Here is a 14,378-nt window from a genome sequence, read left to right as displayed (position 1 = left end):
ACAAGATGTGGTGGAGTGTTTTAATTGCTGGAAGTCTGGGACTTGTGAACAGTAGGTTGTGGCTTTTAACATGCAGGTCTGTATTGTGAGGAGCTTAAGTGTGATCAGTCACAAGATGTTAGTGACCAAATGCAAAATTAAAGTAATTCTCCCCACTGGCCAGGTGCTGGACTTAAATGGTTATTTGACCTTTTCTGCTCTGGGCTGTCTTCTAAAAAGTTTCAAAGAAGGGTGATTTTGCTACTGATGATCCCTGACTGGTTTTCTGCCCCTAAGTGCCAACTGGGCTTCTAATATGTATGCTGAGGATGAGACTCATCACTGGTGAAAGCCCACATCAAACGAGACTACTGCCATTATGCCTATTTTTACACATTCCCAGTGGCAGAGGCACAGCCACCTCCATCCACCTTGCCAGTCCATCTGTGATGAATAATCCCAAATACAAGGTGATTAGGTTAATGGGCTATTGCACCCGACGCCTGTATCGGATTAGAAAAATAAATACTAGTGTCTTTTGCTATAAGAGGACCCCAAGTAGAGAATTCTCCATTTTCAGTTTGTTGGGCAGCTCATTCTAAAGTTTTGATCCACACATAGCAGACCGCCAGCCACACCACAGCTGATTAAGCCAAGGCAAGCAGACTTTATTCAAAGCTCGAAGAGTACTAGCAACCATGAAATCTAACTGCTATGACCGTGTCTGTATCTAGGCCAACATGTAGGTTATAATAGCTTACACTGGCCATATCCTTTCTGGGGACTAAAGGAAAACTCAACTATAGATACAGAAAAAGAATGTAGTAAAAAAGGACCACAAAAACTAGGCCCAGGATAGACTTTGACAGATTTTTTAAATGTCCACCAAAGAAAAATTATATAACATAAATAGGAGTGAACCTCATACAGGTATGCTTGGATTCAGCCTTACTGGACCAACGTCAAAACCCTGCCTCCTCCCGAAAGTGAAGGACTGGTGCTTTAACATACAAGAAAGCCTGAATGCGTGTAATGAAAAAAAGTACCAATTTAATTTAACTTGTACAGCCTGGCCCAAACACATTTTGTTTTAGAAAACTTTGATGAAGATCTGCTGATGCAAACGCAATTTATTTGATAAAATTGTATTAACGATATAAAAGTCGAGTCTATTATACAAGTCAACCAATAGTATGACAATCAGCAAGAATTTTCCTAAATCTATATTTTCTGGAACGGGAAGGCTTCTCAGGGAATTGGGTTATTAAGTCCATATTTCCTACCACAAAATGCTCAGTGAGAAATAACTCCTTCACCCTCCACTCGTCCTGTACGTGTGGTTCACTTATGAAAATCAAACCCAAGCAGATTTGATTACTTGAACATGCAGCACGGAACATTATTTTGTGTGCTATTCGCCCGAATAAGTGAAGACTTCGATACATCTTTGCAAAAACCAACCTTGCTCTTCCCTATTTGGTGGTTATATCGGTCCATCCCCATTTTAAATAGCAACGCTGATATTGCGTCCTTTCCTGGTTTGGCATTTTTTGGCAACAACACTTTGAACTGGTCCATGAAATCCTGCGGAAGACAAGACACAAAGGTGGAATTAGAACACTTGCCAGTGATGGAGCAGGTAAAACAAGATTTTGTATACCTCCTCTAATTTGCATGAAATTAATTACGTAATCATTATAAAATTAATTTACATAAAATGTTTGAAGTGGAAGTGGTACTAATCAACATTTGCACCTTGATAAACAAATACATGTGGGACTAAATTGCTAATTGCATGGCAAAATTAAATAATTAACAATGGTACGCAAAGTAACCTTAGACTGTGTTGAAATAGTAAAATTACATGGTTTATATTGCTTCGTGATTGTATTGTGGCTTAAAGTTATCGTATGGTAAGTATTATCGCTTTAAATGTTGCTGCAGCTAGGAAGATACTAATATATATTGGGATTAGTGTGGGTTTGAACATTAGAACCTTTATTTCTACATATTAATTGCCGTTATGTCTATTTTTGCTTAGTTAACATTCGGGCCTACTAGGCCGCAGTACTCAAGATGGCGTTCTCTGAAGCAGATGCCACCATGTGCGCACAATGATTTCTGTGCATGCCCAGATGGCTCTGGAGATCACAAGGTGAAATTAACTCCTGACATCGTGTTCCCTGCCAAGGTCGATGTGTTGGGGACTTGACCGCAAGCCAGTAGATGAATGTATGAGAACCAAGGAAGAGACAAAGAATGGACCTGTCAATAGGACCCTTTTGCCTTGAAAAGGTAAATTTTCCTGGTCCCCACATGGGAATCCGAAGAACCATTACAAATTGTGAACTCTTGTGTCAAGTCACTATGCAGAACCAGTTTTCACTGGGAAGAGTGCAATGAACTATTGATAACCCCGAACAGTCCAATCAAAACATTTGGTCTGCCCCTAAAGTTGCCATATTTTGTATGAAGTAAGTCAAGAAAAAGTACAATAACCCCTCATCAGTCATTACGGAAGCGTTGTTAGGATAGCTTTTGCAGTTACTGTGACCATTGCAGTTGCTGTTGGTTTGGGAAAATCTTAGAAGGATAGTTCTTGTTGGTTGGTTATTCCTTTTTATTTTTCGACCTTTCTATTTTTCATTAATTTCTATGCTGTCAGTCTGGGTGTGGAATTGTTCAATGCTACGGATTGATGTATGGACATTGCTGAATTTCTGAACTTTTATATTCAGAGAAATTGAGCTATAGCCTGTATTTTTCCTGATGGTTTGATCCCTTGGTGAGGGTCAGACAGCTTGTCTGAGGGAGTCTTTACCTGAGAACGCAGATAACTCCTTATTCAATCTGAAGCTATTTGTCGCCTGTTCATTGGTAAATGATTTATTGCATTTTCCTAAATTTATGTTTAATGAAATTTCTAAATGCTTAATTACTCTTTAATAAATGAAAAATTCAAATTATGAGCTGAAGTAAATAAATGCAAGATTAAAGGGATTAATTAATGATTTAGATTAACAAAATTGAAATAACAAGAAACGAGTTTTGTGATTCTTAAATTAATCACTAAAGATATCAAATGTTTTCCGAGACTTTAAACGTGTTTTAGCTGGTTCTAATTCACCATCAACCAGTCAAACTAGTTGGTCCATCGACCAAACAGTGAAGTACCTTGATGATAAAGTCAGGATTCTAAAAGTTGTATATAGAATGTGTATATAAAGTAGTAAGATAATTAATCCTGATAGATAATAAGGTACCCACATGTCCAGCAGCCCCTTCTCCTGTGTACAGATTCAAATGAGTTTTGTGTGGATGTGAAGTGTGTTGGTGTTATGGGCCCCACCAATGAATGCATGAATGAACCTTTGTGAATAAGAATCTATGACATAAGGAGAATATGTAAATGTTGTCCTTTCACGCTGGATCACCAGTATGGCAGCCTCTGAAATACATTTCAGAAGTGCTATTTGACTCAAGCATTCTTTCTGAGTCGCTAATAAGGCACTGAATAAAGGCTCTAAATTCAGCCAACTCTGCAGGGCACACACCTAAATTAAGATTAGATCTCCCTAATGGACAGCAGGAACTGTGAAGAGGGAGGAGAAACCACCAAAGAGTAGAGAAAATCCACAGAATAAAAAGAAATCAGTGCACAAAGACAGTAGCACAGAATGGCCACGGAGTACAATAGTCAATGAACCTAAACTACACAGTATTTAAAAAAGTATAGAAACAGAATATAAACTGTCAGAAAGAACACAAAACATAGTGCAGGATGACCACGAACAAGAAGATGCAAAAGTTGGCAGCACATGAACAGTACAGAAAGACCACAACATAGAACAACTGCAGTTTCCACGCCACAAAGGAAAAGATGCATTTAAGATGGGTTTTGAGAAGCAATTTTAGTAGACAGTCCTCATCAATCTTGGAGTTTCGCCTCCTCTTTCTTTTTAAAGGCAATGAGGCAAGGCAGCAAAGCAAAAACTCTTGTATAAACACTCAAGTAAAACTGCATTGAAACCGTCCGTTTTTAGGTCTTGCCTACGCAGCGCGCAAGCACTGCTTTGGAGTGACTCTTGGAATCACTCCGGGCTTTTGTAGAAACTCGTGCATGTTCTGCACTGTTTCCAATCAGCCCTCGTGCATGTACTGTGTTTACCTTGCGGGAACGAGCAGCGGCGCTATCTGATGGCAATTATCGCGCCTGCCTCTGCTCGCTCCCGCAAGGTAAACGCTGTACATGCCCTCAGCAGATGGTGGTCAGCGCTGGTCGCGCTGGTTTTCCCTTAAAGCGCGCGTGCACACCACTCGCGGGTAGTTTTTTAGTGCTTGTCTGCTATAGCTAATGGGTGCTCAGCAGTGCACAGGGTTAAATGGCTTTAGTGGTCAGCAGAGGTCGATATGGAACAGAAGGCGCCCTTCCGCTGATAAACAAGCACGCAATGCCGTTTAAAAACAATACAGCTAACTTCAGACTGCTGCCATTCGTACGTACTGTCCTGTGGTCGTTTCGTTTTACAGCATTATATTGGCACGGCTCCAACATGCAAAATGTGTGAAGGATGTCCTCCGTTATGGTCATGCATTTGAAGTGTGGCTCAGCGCGAGCTTTCTATTGAAATTCACACCATTGCCACTGTGCCACATTGTGATGTAAAAAGGTGAATGTGGCTAGTATCCATGAGTTTCCGCCTGCCCCCTGGTGCTCCTAAAGCTGTAAATCATTATCGCGGGGTAACTGCAGACAGCCTGCAAATGTTTACTTTTAATTTCTCCCAGCGCTGCGGCCATTTGGTTTCCTCTGTAAGCACTATCTCCGAGAGGCGATTCAGGCAGGCTGAGCTAAATCCCGGCAGCCCCGTCTCCCCGCCTGCTGAGCTTGTGCGTCCCCGCCCAGTCCTCCTCCCCAGAGAGGCGCTGCCTGGCTCAGGGCTGAGCTTCCACTCTAGCTGCCGCCGCCACCTCCCGTACTTCACAGTGTTATTGTGGGAGAGTCGTGCAAGGCTGACTGGACTTTGGGCGCAGTGGAGCCGCACACTCGCAGTGCGTGAGGGGTTTGTGAACTTGCTCCGGAACTCCAGCCTCTTCTGTCCGTCCCTACTGGTGCGGGGAGCCGCCCCACCCTCAGAACTCAGCTGCACGGAATATGCAAACCCGCCACTGATGATGAATCCGTGCCACCCACTCCGAGGGCACGCACAGCTGCCAGCATGTTTGAAGGTACGAGATACACTGTTTTACGTTTCCTGGTTTCTACCGCATGATCTTGTAAATAGTTTGTTTTGTAAAATTCAAAGCAGAGTTTAGTTTAATAACTTCTTTACGACCTTCTTGATCCTCTTGTATATCTGTATTTAATGTACATAATTAAAGCCTTCATGTACCAGAATGCAGTGTGAAGGAAGTAGGGCTAAATAAGCGCCCGACATCGAACCCGATGAGGCAGCTCAAAGCCCGTTTCAGCGCCTCTCTCTCACTTTGGTGCCGATTTAAGTACTGTTTGTGTAGTGAGCACCTCTTCGCCCAGCCCGCATGGTTTGGTTTACCCAGATGTTCCAGCAAACAGATGTTTCACCAGTTAAAATAAACTGCATCCGAAGCAAGTGACCGCCGCCCTGAGAGCCGGAAGCCCTCCCTGGGCCTTGTACCCCCGTGGCATTCCCCCTCGTGGCAGGAGTATTGCTTCAAACCAATTTTAACACAGTGGAGGGCGGGCAGCTCCCCCACTCCCCTTAGCGCCCAGCCCCGTGACGCAGCTGCAGGTGCCCTGTTTATGAACTTGAATTATTTATGACCTGGACGTGCATCGGTGCCAATGAAAGTCAAACTTGCACGTCAGAACCAGTTATGTACCCGCATTACTTAGGTTCCAACTTGTGTGCAGTAAGCACTGTTAATTCCGCTTGAGCCGTGCCTTCTGTGGCCATTCGTAAATCTTGAAAGTCGCATTACTGGTGGTTAAGCTATGATTTTTCAAGTAGTGCCGTAGCGGTGTCGTCGTAACGCAGTATAACTTGTGCTCATCTGCAACATTTTATTATTTGAAAGTATTTCTATAGCAGATTATATTTTTTTGGTGTGGTTTGAAGATGATCATGAAAGAGGTAACCTGGAACAATTCACAAAAAATATATTTTTAAATTGAAAAATGACTACTTTGTAAGTTTACTATGCATAGAAATATATGTGCATCACTGCCTAGAAACCATAACCTAAGGGCCTGATTTATATCTCGGCGGACGAGATGTAGTTCATCACAACGGTGAAGGATATCCCATCTGCTGGAATATATCAATCTAACACGATATTATGGAATTTATGTTTCGGTGGACTGTATTTCTGTCACCGTTGTGATGGAGTAACTACTCCGCCGAAATGTAAATCAGGCCCGAAGTTACTTCCTACAAGTACCTCGAGACTGTCTGTGCACATACAAAGGTTTCCAAAGGTAGGTACCCAAATTTGTTACGATCTCTAGCTACACACACCACACAAGACTACAATGAAATACATGACAGATCAACCTCTCCAGGAGCCTCGAGGACGCTCTTCAAACAGTAAACCAAATACAATCTCTAGTCTGATGAAACCCTTACACCAAAGCGTGCAGATACTCAAGCCAGACTGCACTGCAACGCCGTACAAAAGGCAACGTAGCACTATACAAAATGTCTATCAACGTAATATGCACACGCAACTACCAGCAAACTAGTAGGATGATGCAAAAAGCAGTAACTGGTGTTGCTTGGACCCTGCTGTTACCAGGCAGAGTTTTCTTCCATACCTGGAACGTGTACTTGGCACTGTATCCCGATCTTCGTATCCTCACAGTCTCCAGCATCCCCGTGTACCTCAACTGCTGTAGAACCAGTGCCTCATCAAAGCACAGCGCCATCTACAGGACAGAGAAAGCAGTGATCTTTAGCTGCAGATTCAAAGGAAGTCTTTTGGCGTTTGCCTTGTAGACAAAAGCTCCCCCTTCAGGCTATGCAAGGCTTGCAGACCTTTAGGTATTACCACTTTTGAGAAGCCAGTGCAAAATGTCCTCTTCATGCCAGCACCTCCCTTGAGGCCTGCATAGGTCATTTGGTAAACTACTAATAATGGTACCCTAAGTGACTACCTTGAATTATCTTGCTATACAATCAGCTCAGAGAAGGGAGCGGGACTAACGTTTTATGTGGGAGGTTGCATTTACGTACCTTCTCTGCGTTAGAGCGAATACACCGGATGAAGAATGGTTCTGCTTTGCCCAAAGTCTCAAGCAGTTTATTGAGCGACGTCTGAAATAAAGGACGCATGGGACAACGGACAATTTTAGAAAATATTACGTATGTTCATTTTATTTTTTTGTATATTCAGAATATATTTAAGGGAAATCTACAGAATGTCTGGACGCTGGCTCAGCAAACTTTCCTGGGGTACACACAATCGTATTGTTCATTAATAACGCTCTCATACTCAAGGTTAATTTAAACACTGTATACAAAATTAACATCCCTGCTCTACTTTATCAAAAGTTTATTTTTTAATTCCACTTGTAATTTTACAGGGGGAGGGATGATTGGAAAGAGATCTGAAAAGGACACATTGCATCTCCTTGCCATATTACTTCCAGTTAGTCCAACTGATGGGTTTGCCATCTGAGGCATTGGTGTTTTTAGACTCGGGTGGTATGGCAATACATTGTTTGTCGAAGGAGTAGACAATATTGACTAGGCATTGAGCTATAAAGTCACTAGTTAAGTGGAATGGGCTTTAAACAACAGGCCTTTTATTAATGGACTATCTCACACAGTAAAGAACACCAAAATAATAGATGCTTTTGAAGCTTCCGCTGACTCTGTAGCTTCAAAGAATGTATTCACTTTAGGCGGTTCTAACCAGATTTCAGGTCATGTGAGGAGGACATAGGAGGATTCTGCCTCATCAAATGTAGAGCCATCAAGTCAGATTCCTGCTGTTCGGACTACTGGACAGTGCACACCCACCAGACAATAAACAGAAGGTGTCCGTCGAACCTGAAACTGGGCACTGATGCTTGGTGGCTTCTTCTTTTTGTTCAAATGCAGAAGGGATTTAGTCGTCCGGTCATGCAGTGTCATACTGACGATCAGCTTCAACGACTTGGAATCCAGCAGGTTCTAAAGCCAGACAGAAGACGAAAACACAGGGGTCAAATGTGCAGGGGCTGCTAGGGAACAAGAAACATTGGTCATCTGAATCACCCAATTATCAGTCCCGCAAGAGATGGGAAGGCCATGAGCTACTTTGAATATGAAGCCTCGGGAGGGATGAGACTTGTCTAGTTGGTTACGCCAAACTGATTTATCTCCTGGCAGGGTGAACAAAATGGAGCAGCTGTCTTTTGTAGGGTGCTAAATGCTCGTTTTAAACTCTTTTCTCATCACTCCCATTTTTGGCACAAAGACCAGAGGTAAAAAAACAAAAAGTCATTCAACTAAAATTGCAAAAGTGCCATAGAGGGGAATTAGTAATTAGAAGCCCAGGGCTCCAGATCCCATAATAGGCAGCATAGTCACAAATCCACTTCTCAACCCACCCAGAACTGAATAAATTAGCGGTGTTATCATCGATGATGTCATTTTAGATGTACATTGATGCTATCAGTGGTATTACAGAACATCTCATGAATGATGCAATATGTGAGGTCATTGGCAGTGCATTGCGAGGGTGCGAGTTATGGTTACTTTAGGGCTCAAATTATAGCTACTTGAGATATCACTGGTAAATTTCTGTGGTTTTGTTAGTTTAAAACTGTGTGTTTTTACTGACATTTTCACCTAGCTATACTGTCCCATTAACCTTTGTTTTTTTCATTTTTTTTTTCATTGAATTGCTTTTAGTTTTTTTTCTTATGTAAAGTAAGATGTCGATCGCCGTGCACAGCGTGGCGTTGGATGCAGGGCCTGGCTGAATAACCCAATGTCAGGCAGCAGGAATTTTACTATCCTGATACAGGGCATTTTCACTCAGCAGGTGACAATACGTGGTACTACTATAGTCAAATGAATACATGCAAATAAAATATTGCTTGACCGAGAAACGTGTCAGTAAGTCATTGATATCTGAGAAGCATGCGTTTTTGGACTTTTCATAAAGTTCACGCTGAAAAACTTTGAAACCACAGTTTTTTGTCAGAGACTTTAACCTCTGAATGGGACCTCATAAATTCATTTAGAGACATCACTTTAAACACTTCGGCTGAAAAAAGAACACTTTTCAGGACCCTAATATTAATTGGAACTGTGCTTCTCTTTTTATTTATATGCTTAAATAGGTTGTACATTCCTCTGTTGTGTTTGTAAGTTGTAAAAGGTCTGCGTATCATATATATGTGTGTGTGATAGTTCAACATGCCCTGAAGAGAATTTAATTTTTTTTGAAAGGGTGAAATTCCTTTAAGTTGGTTTTGAGGGTTCTGCACACAGGTCACGAGCACAAAAGAGAGTGTTAACACGTGCTGCACCCATCTAAAGTAGGCTGGGTAGTAAATTCCACACACTACCTAAACATACATGCATTAACACAGCAATTAAAGACCCACAATTGTACGGATTACCTTGGGAATGGTCTGCTTTGATTTGGCACCTTTTGCTTTCCTGTTGGAAAAAGGATGTTTTGTGAAAACGCAATTCATTTGCAAACTCCGTGTTACTTCGTTTACTGATTAGTATGCCAAGCGTTGCAAGCGATAAATTTAGAAAGCACACTCCAAGCAAACAACAAAAAAGAAAAGGAATATGCTACTTACCAGTATGCATCTGTTCTTGGCATGTGAGCTGCAGATCTACACACTTTTGCATAGATCGCCATCTGGTGTTGGGCTCGGATGTTTGCAGTTTGTTTTTCCTGTTGGAAAGTCTTTGGAAGTCACGAGATCGGGGACTCCTCCTTTGGATCATGCTGCGCATGGGCTTCGGCTCCATCCTCAGATTGTTTTTCGCCAGCAGGGAAAGATGGAGCGTAGTAATAACAGTGAAGATGCCCATGTGTGTGTATCTAAATAAGATAAACTGGAACAGATACAGGTAGCCGGGGAGGCGGGTGGGCGTGTGTAGATCTGCAGCTCTACATGCCAAGAACAGATGCATACTGGTAAGTAGCATATTCCGTTCGAGGCATATGAGCTGCAGATTACACACTTTTACATAGACTATATAGCAGTTCCCAACCCTAGCGGCGACCACCGGTATCTGTTGCAGTGGTTTGAAATAATGTTTTTAGTACAGCCTTGCCCACACTAGCTTGTTGCTTAGTTTGCACATCTACACAATAGTGTTCGGTGAAACTGTGCGGTGTTGACCATGTAGCTGCTTTGCAGATATCATCAAATGGAATGTTCCCTAGGAATGCCATGGAAGCCCCCATCTTTCGTGTAGAATGGGCTTTAGGGGGAACAGATAGCGTTAGTTTTGCTTTGTGGTAGCAAATTTGAATGCTTTTTACAATCCACCTAGCTATCCCTGATTATGAGATGGGGTTGTCTTTGTGTGGTGGAGAGAAAGAGACAAACAGTTGTTTGGTGTTACGGAAAGGTTGTGTTCTCTCAATGTAGTAGAGTAAGGCTCTTTTGACATCTAGTGTGTGGAGAGCCCTTTCTGCAACGGTCTGTGGTTGCGAGAAAAATACTGGTAGCTCTACCGATTGGTTTAGGTGAAAAGGTGAAATGACTTTAGGTAGGAATTTCGGATTTGTACGGAGAACAACTTTGTTATGGTGCATTTGTAGACAAGGTTCTTGTATGGTAAATGCTTGTAACTCACTGACCCTCCTAAGGGAAGTGATGGCTACAAGGAAAGCTGTTTTCCATGTTAGGAATTGTAGTTCACATCTGTGTAAAGGTTCGAAGGGAGGCCCCATTAGCCTTGTGAGAACGATGTTTAAGTTCCACACTGGTGAGGGTGGTGCTCTGGGGGGAATTATTCTTTTTAGGGCTCCCATGAAGGCTGTAATGGCAGGTACTCTAAAAAGTGATAGGTGCTGCCTGTTTTGTGGGTAAGCTGCAATAGCTGCGAGATGTAGTCGAATGGAGGTGTAGGCTAGATTACACCTTTGTAGGTGGAGTAAGTAGCCTAGGATATGTTGGATGGACACGTCCAGGGGATAGATGGTGTTGTGGCAATAGACAACAAAACGTTTCCACTTGGCGGCGTAGCATGCTCTAGTGGTAGGACGTCTAGCCTCTCTAATGACATTCATGCAGTCAGGGGGAAGATTTAGGTATACGAATTCTATGATTTCAGGAGCCAGATCGCAAGGTTGAGCTGAGATGGGTCCGGGTGCCTGATCTCTCCATGGTTCTGGGTTAAGAGGCATGGTGAGGTATAGTTTTTGGTGTGGTACTACAGAGAGTTGTAGAAGTGTGGTGTACCACGGTTGTCTGGCCCACGTTGGAGCTACTAGGATCAGTGTGAGGGAGTGTTGCTGTCGTTTTCGTACTACTAGTGGAATGAGTGGGAGAAGCGGAAAAGCGTACGCAAATCTGCCTGACCAGTTCATCCATATCGCATTCCCTTTGGACAATGGGTGTGGGTATCTGGCGGCGAAGCTTGGGCATTTTGTGTTTTCGTGGGTGGCGAAGAGATCTATCTGTGGATGCCCCCACATTTGAAAGAACGGATGAAGAACCTGTGGGTGAAGTTCCCACTCGTGGATCTGTTGTGTGTGCCTGCTGAGCAGATCTGCCACGGTATTTTGGACTCCTGGGACATGTTGAGCTAGGAGAAAGATTTTGTGGGGAATTGCCCATCTCCATATGCTCTGTGCTAGTTGAGAGAGCTGTGGCGAGTGCGTGCCGCCCTGTTTTTGAATGTAATACATGGCCGTCATGTTGTCTGTGCGAATGAGAACTGCTTTGCCGGAGATCTGTTTTTGAAAGGATTTCAGGGCTAGGAAGATTGCTAGTAACTCCAGATGGTTGATATGGAGCAACTTTTGTTGTGGCGTCCATGCGCCCTGCACTGTGAGGTGTAATAGATTAGCTCCCCAGCCGGAGAGTGATGCGTCCGTTGTCAGTACTATCTGAGGAACCGGATCTAGGAACGGTCGACCTTTGGAAGGGTTTGTGGTGTTCCACCACTGCAGAGAGCGATGGGTGCGACCGTCTACCAACACCAGATCTGTCAGTTAACCCTGGGCCTGGTTCCACTGGTGCGCTAGGCACTCCTGGAGAGGGCGCATCTGGAGTCTTGCATGGGGCACATAAAAATTGCAAGAGGCCATCATCCCTATTAGCTGCATATACACTCGTGCTAGAAGGGAGTGTTGAGCTATGAATTTGTGTCGCAAAGCCTGAATACTTGTAATCCTGGCCGGATTGGGGTAGGCTATTGCTTTTGGGGTGTTTATGGTGGCACCGAGGTATTGTTTTATGTGGGATGGTGTTAGCTGGGACTTTTGGTGGTTCTCTGTAAAGCCCAGTTGGTGAAGTAGTTGAATGGTGGTGGCGGTATTGTGTACACATTGGCTGTATGAAGTGGCTTTTATTAGCCAATCGTCCAAGTATGAGAAGACGTGAATGTGCTGTCTTCTGAGGTGTGCTGCCACCACCGCTAGGCACTTGGTAAATACCCGTGGTGCTGTTGTAACTCCGAACGGGAGCACTTTGAATTGGTAGTGTTGTCCGTCCACTACAAATCTGAAATACTTTCTGTGAGCATGGTGCACTGGAATGTGGAAGTATGCATCTTTTAAGTCCAGTGTGGTGAGAAAGTCGTTCTGGGAGAAGAGTGGAAGTACCTGCTGGGGCCGGAGGTCTAGAATAGGTCGTAGAGTATCGTCCCTTTTTGGTATTAAAAAATATAGGGAGTAGACCCCTAAATTTTGTTGATGGACAGGAACGTGTTCTATTGCTTGTTTTTGTAGGAGGGATATTACCTCCTGCTTCAGCAATGCGGAATGTTCTGATGACATTGGGTGTTGCCTGGGTGGAATGTTTTGGGGGGGGGGGGGGGGGTAGATGTTAATTCCAGGCAGTATCCTGACCGAATTATTTGAATCACCCATTTGTCTGAGGTGATGGTCTCCCAGATATGAAGAAAATTTGTGAGTCTGCCCCCGACTGGAGTGGAATGGTTTGGTGGGAGCGGGGGGGGGGGGGGGGGGGGGGGGGGGGGGGAGTCATTGGGTAGCGGGAGTGGCAGAACGGGTGTTGTTTGTTTTGCCTCTGCCCTTGTTGTGGTTACCCCTGTAGCCGCCTCTTTGGTAACCCTTCGTAAAGGTGGTTTGATTAGGGGACTTGTAGGAAGTGGACGCTGTGTCTGAGGAGTAACCTCTGGATGTACTCCGAAAGGAGGAGCGGCGAAAGGAGCTTCTGGGACTGTAAAGACCCCATGGATTTTGTGGTGTCTGTATCATTTTTCAGTTTTTCCAAGGCCTCATCCACCTTTAGCCCGAATAGATGTTCTTGGTCAAAGGGGTGGTTAAGGATAGAGGCTTGCACTTCTGGTTTAAAACCAGATATCATTGACACAAAGGGAGAGAGGGGGGTACCGGGAGCGTAATTAGAAAATAGGTCCAGAACCCATGCTCCCTCAAAATCACGTGAAAATATTGAGAGGGTTACTGTTCCTAAAGATAAGAATAAAGATTGTGTGTGTTCAAGGTATGGTTGGGCCAAAATCAGTGTGGGGAATTTCTCCTTTGAAATATAGTGCCCTCACACACCCTTTCGGGTGTCTTGCTTCATCATGGGGCGTTGCTCCTCGTGGGGGTGGCGCTGCAGTCCCCCACGGGCCCCGCAAGAGGGCTCTTTGTCGGAGTTCTTTTAGGAGACGCCGCAGTTGTGCATGGGAGTGTGTGGGTCTACCTAAAAGGGATGTGAGTGGTGTGTTAAAAAACTTACTAGGTAGGAGCCAAGACCTTTATTCACGGCTCTGTCTAGAATAAATTAAAAATAATCCTGGAGGTCCTCAGGGAACAAAATAATGAGGGCAGGTATAAAAAAGGTCCATAAGGGATCCGATCGCGCTTCGTCAGGACCAAATCAAACAAGTGAGTGTAAAGAATAGAAATTAGTAAGAATAGGCGCCAGTGAAGTTAAGTACTGTGAACCTATAGTACCTTGATAGTAAGGGAATATTGCGTCTTTGCGCTGGTAGGTGCTCCTTCTTTAGGAAGCCTACACCCAACCCTTAAGATGAAAGGAAATGGGCTTCGTCAGCAGCTCGGAGTTGGCAGACCGAGAAAGAGTGCTCGTTCGCCTCAGGAGTGGAAACCTACCCCTAAAACCAGATACTCTTAGCCAAGCGTGGCAGCGGAGAAGGACGCTGGTGTTAATGGCCCTGGAGGCTGTGTCTGCTGCATCTAAAGCGCAACGTATAGAGGTGTTGGTGATAGTTTTACCCTCTTGAATTAATTTGTTGGCC

General features: G+C 43.9%; 1 protein-coding gene across 13 annotated transcripts in view; it reads right to left on the bottom strand.

The window, feature by feature from the left end:
- The window catches only part of LOC146772312 (unconventional myosin-IXb-like), a 373,359-nt gene that overhangs the window by 159,147 nt on the left and 199,834 nt on the right, over window positions 1–14,378 (bottom strand). For all 13 annotated transcript variants that reach the window (XM_085638103.1, XM_085638105.1, XM_085638104.1 and 10 more), the window contains 5 exons: window positions 9,572–9,611; window positions 8,010–8,132; window positions 7,191–7,271; window positions 6,773–6,883; window positions 1,441–1,563 (listed from right to left, as the gene is read on the bottom strand). In XM_085638103.1, the coding sequence (XP_085494229.1) occupies window positions 1,441–1,563; window positions 6,773–6,883; window positions 7,191–7,271; window positions 8,010–8,132; window positions 9,572–9,611 (478 nt within the window). The remainder of the gene's footprint in view (window positions 1–1,440; window positions 1,564–6,772; window positions 6,884–7,190; window positions 7,272–8,009; window positions 8,133–9,571; window positions 9,612–14,378) is intronic.

Source organism: Triturus cristatus, chromosome 12 (assembly GCF_964204655.1).
Source record: "Triturus cristatus chromosome 12, aTriCri1.1, whole genome shotgun sequence".
In the NCBI taxonomy this organism is placed as follows: Eukaryota; Metazoa; Chordata; class Amphibia; order Caudata; family Salamandridae; genus Triturus; species Triturus cristatus.
Note: the sequence above shows the minus strand (reverse complement) of the source record. Positions and strands in the feature narration are given on the sequence as shown.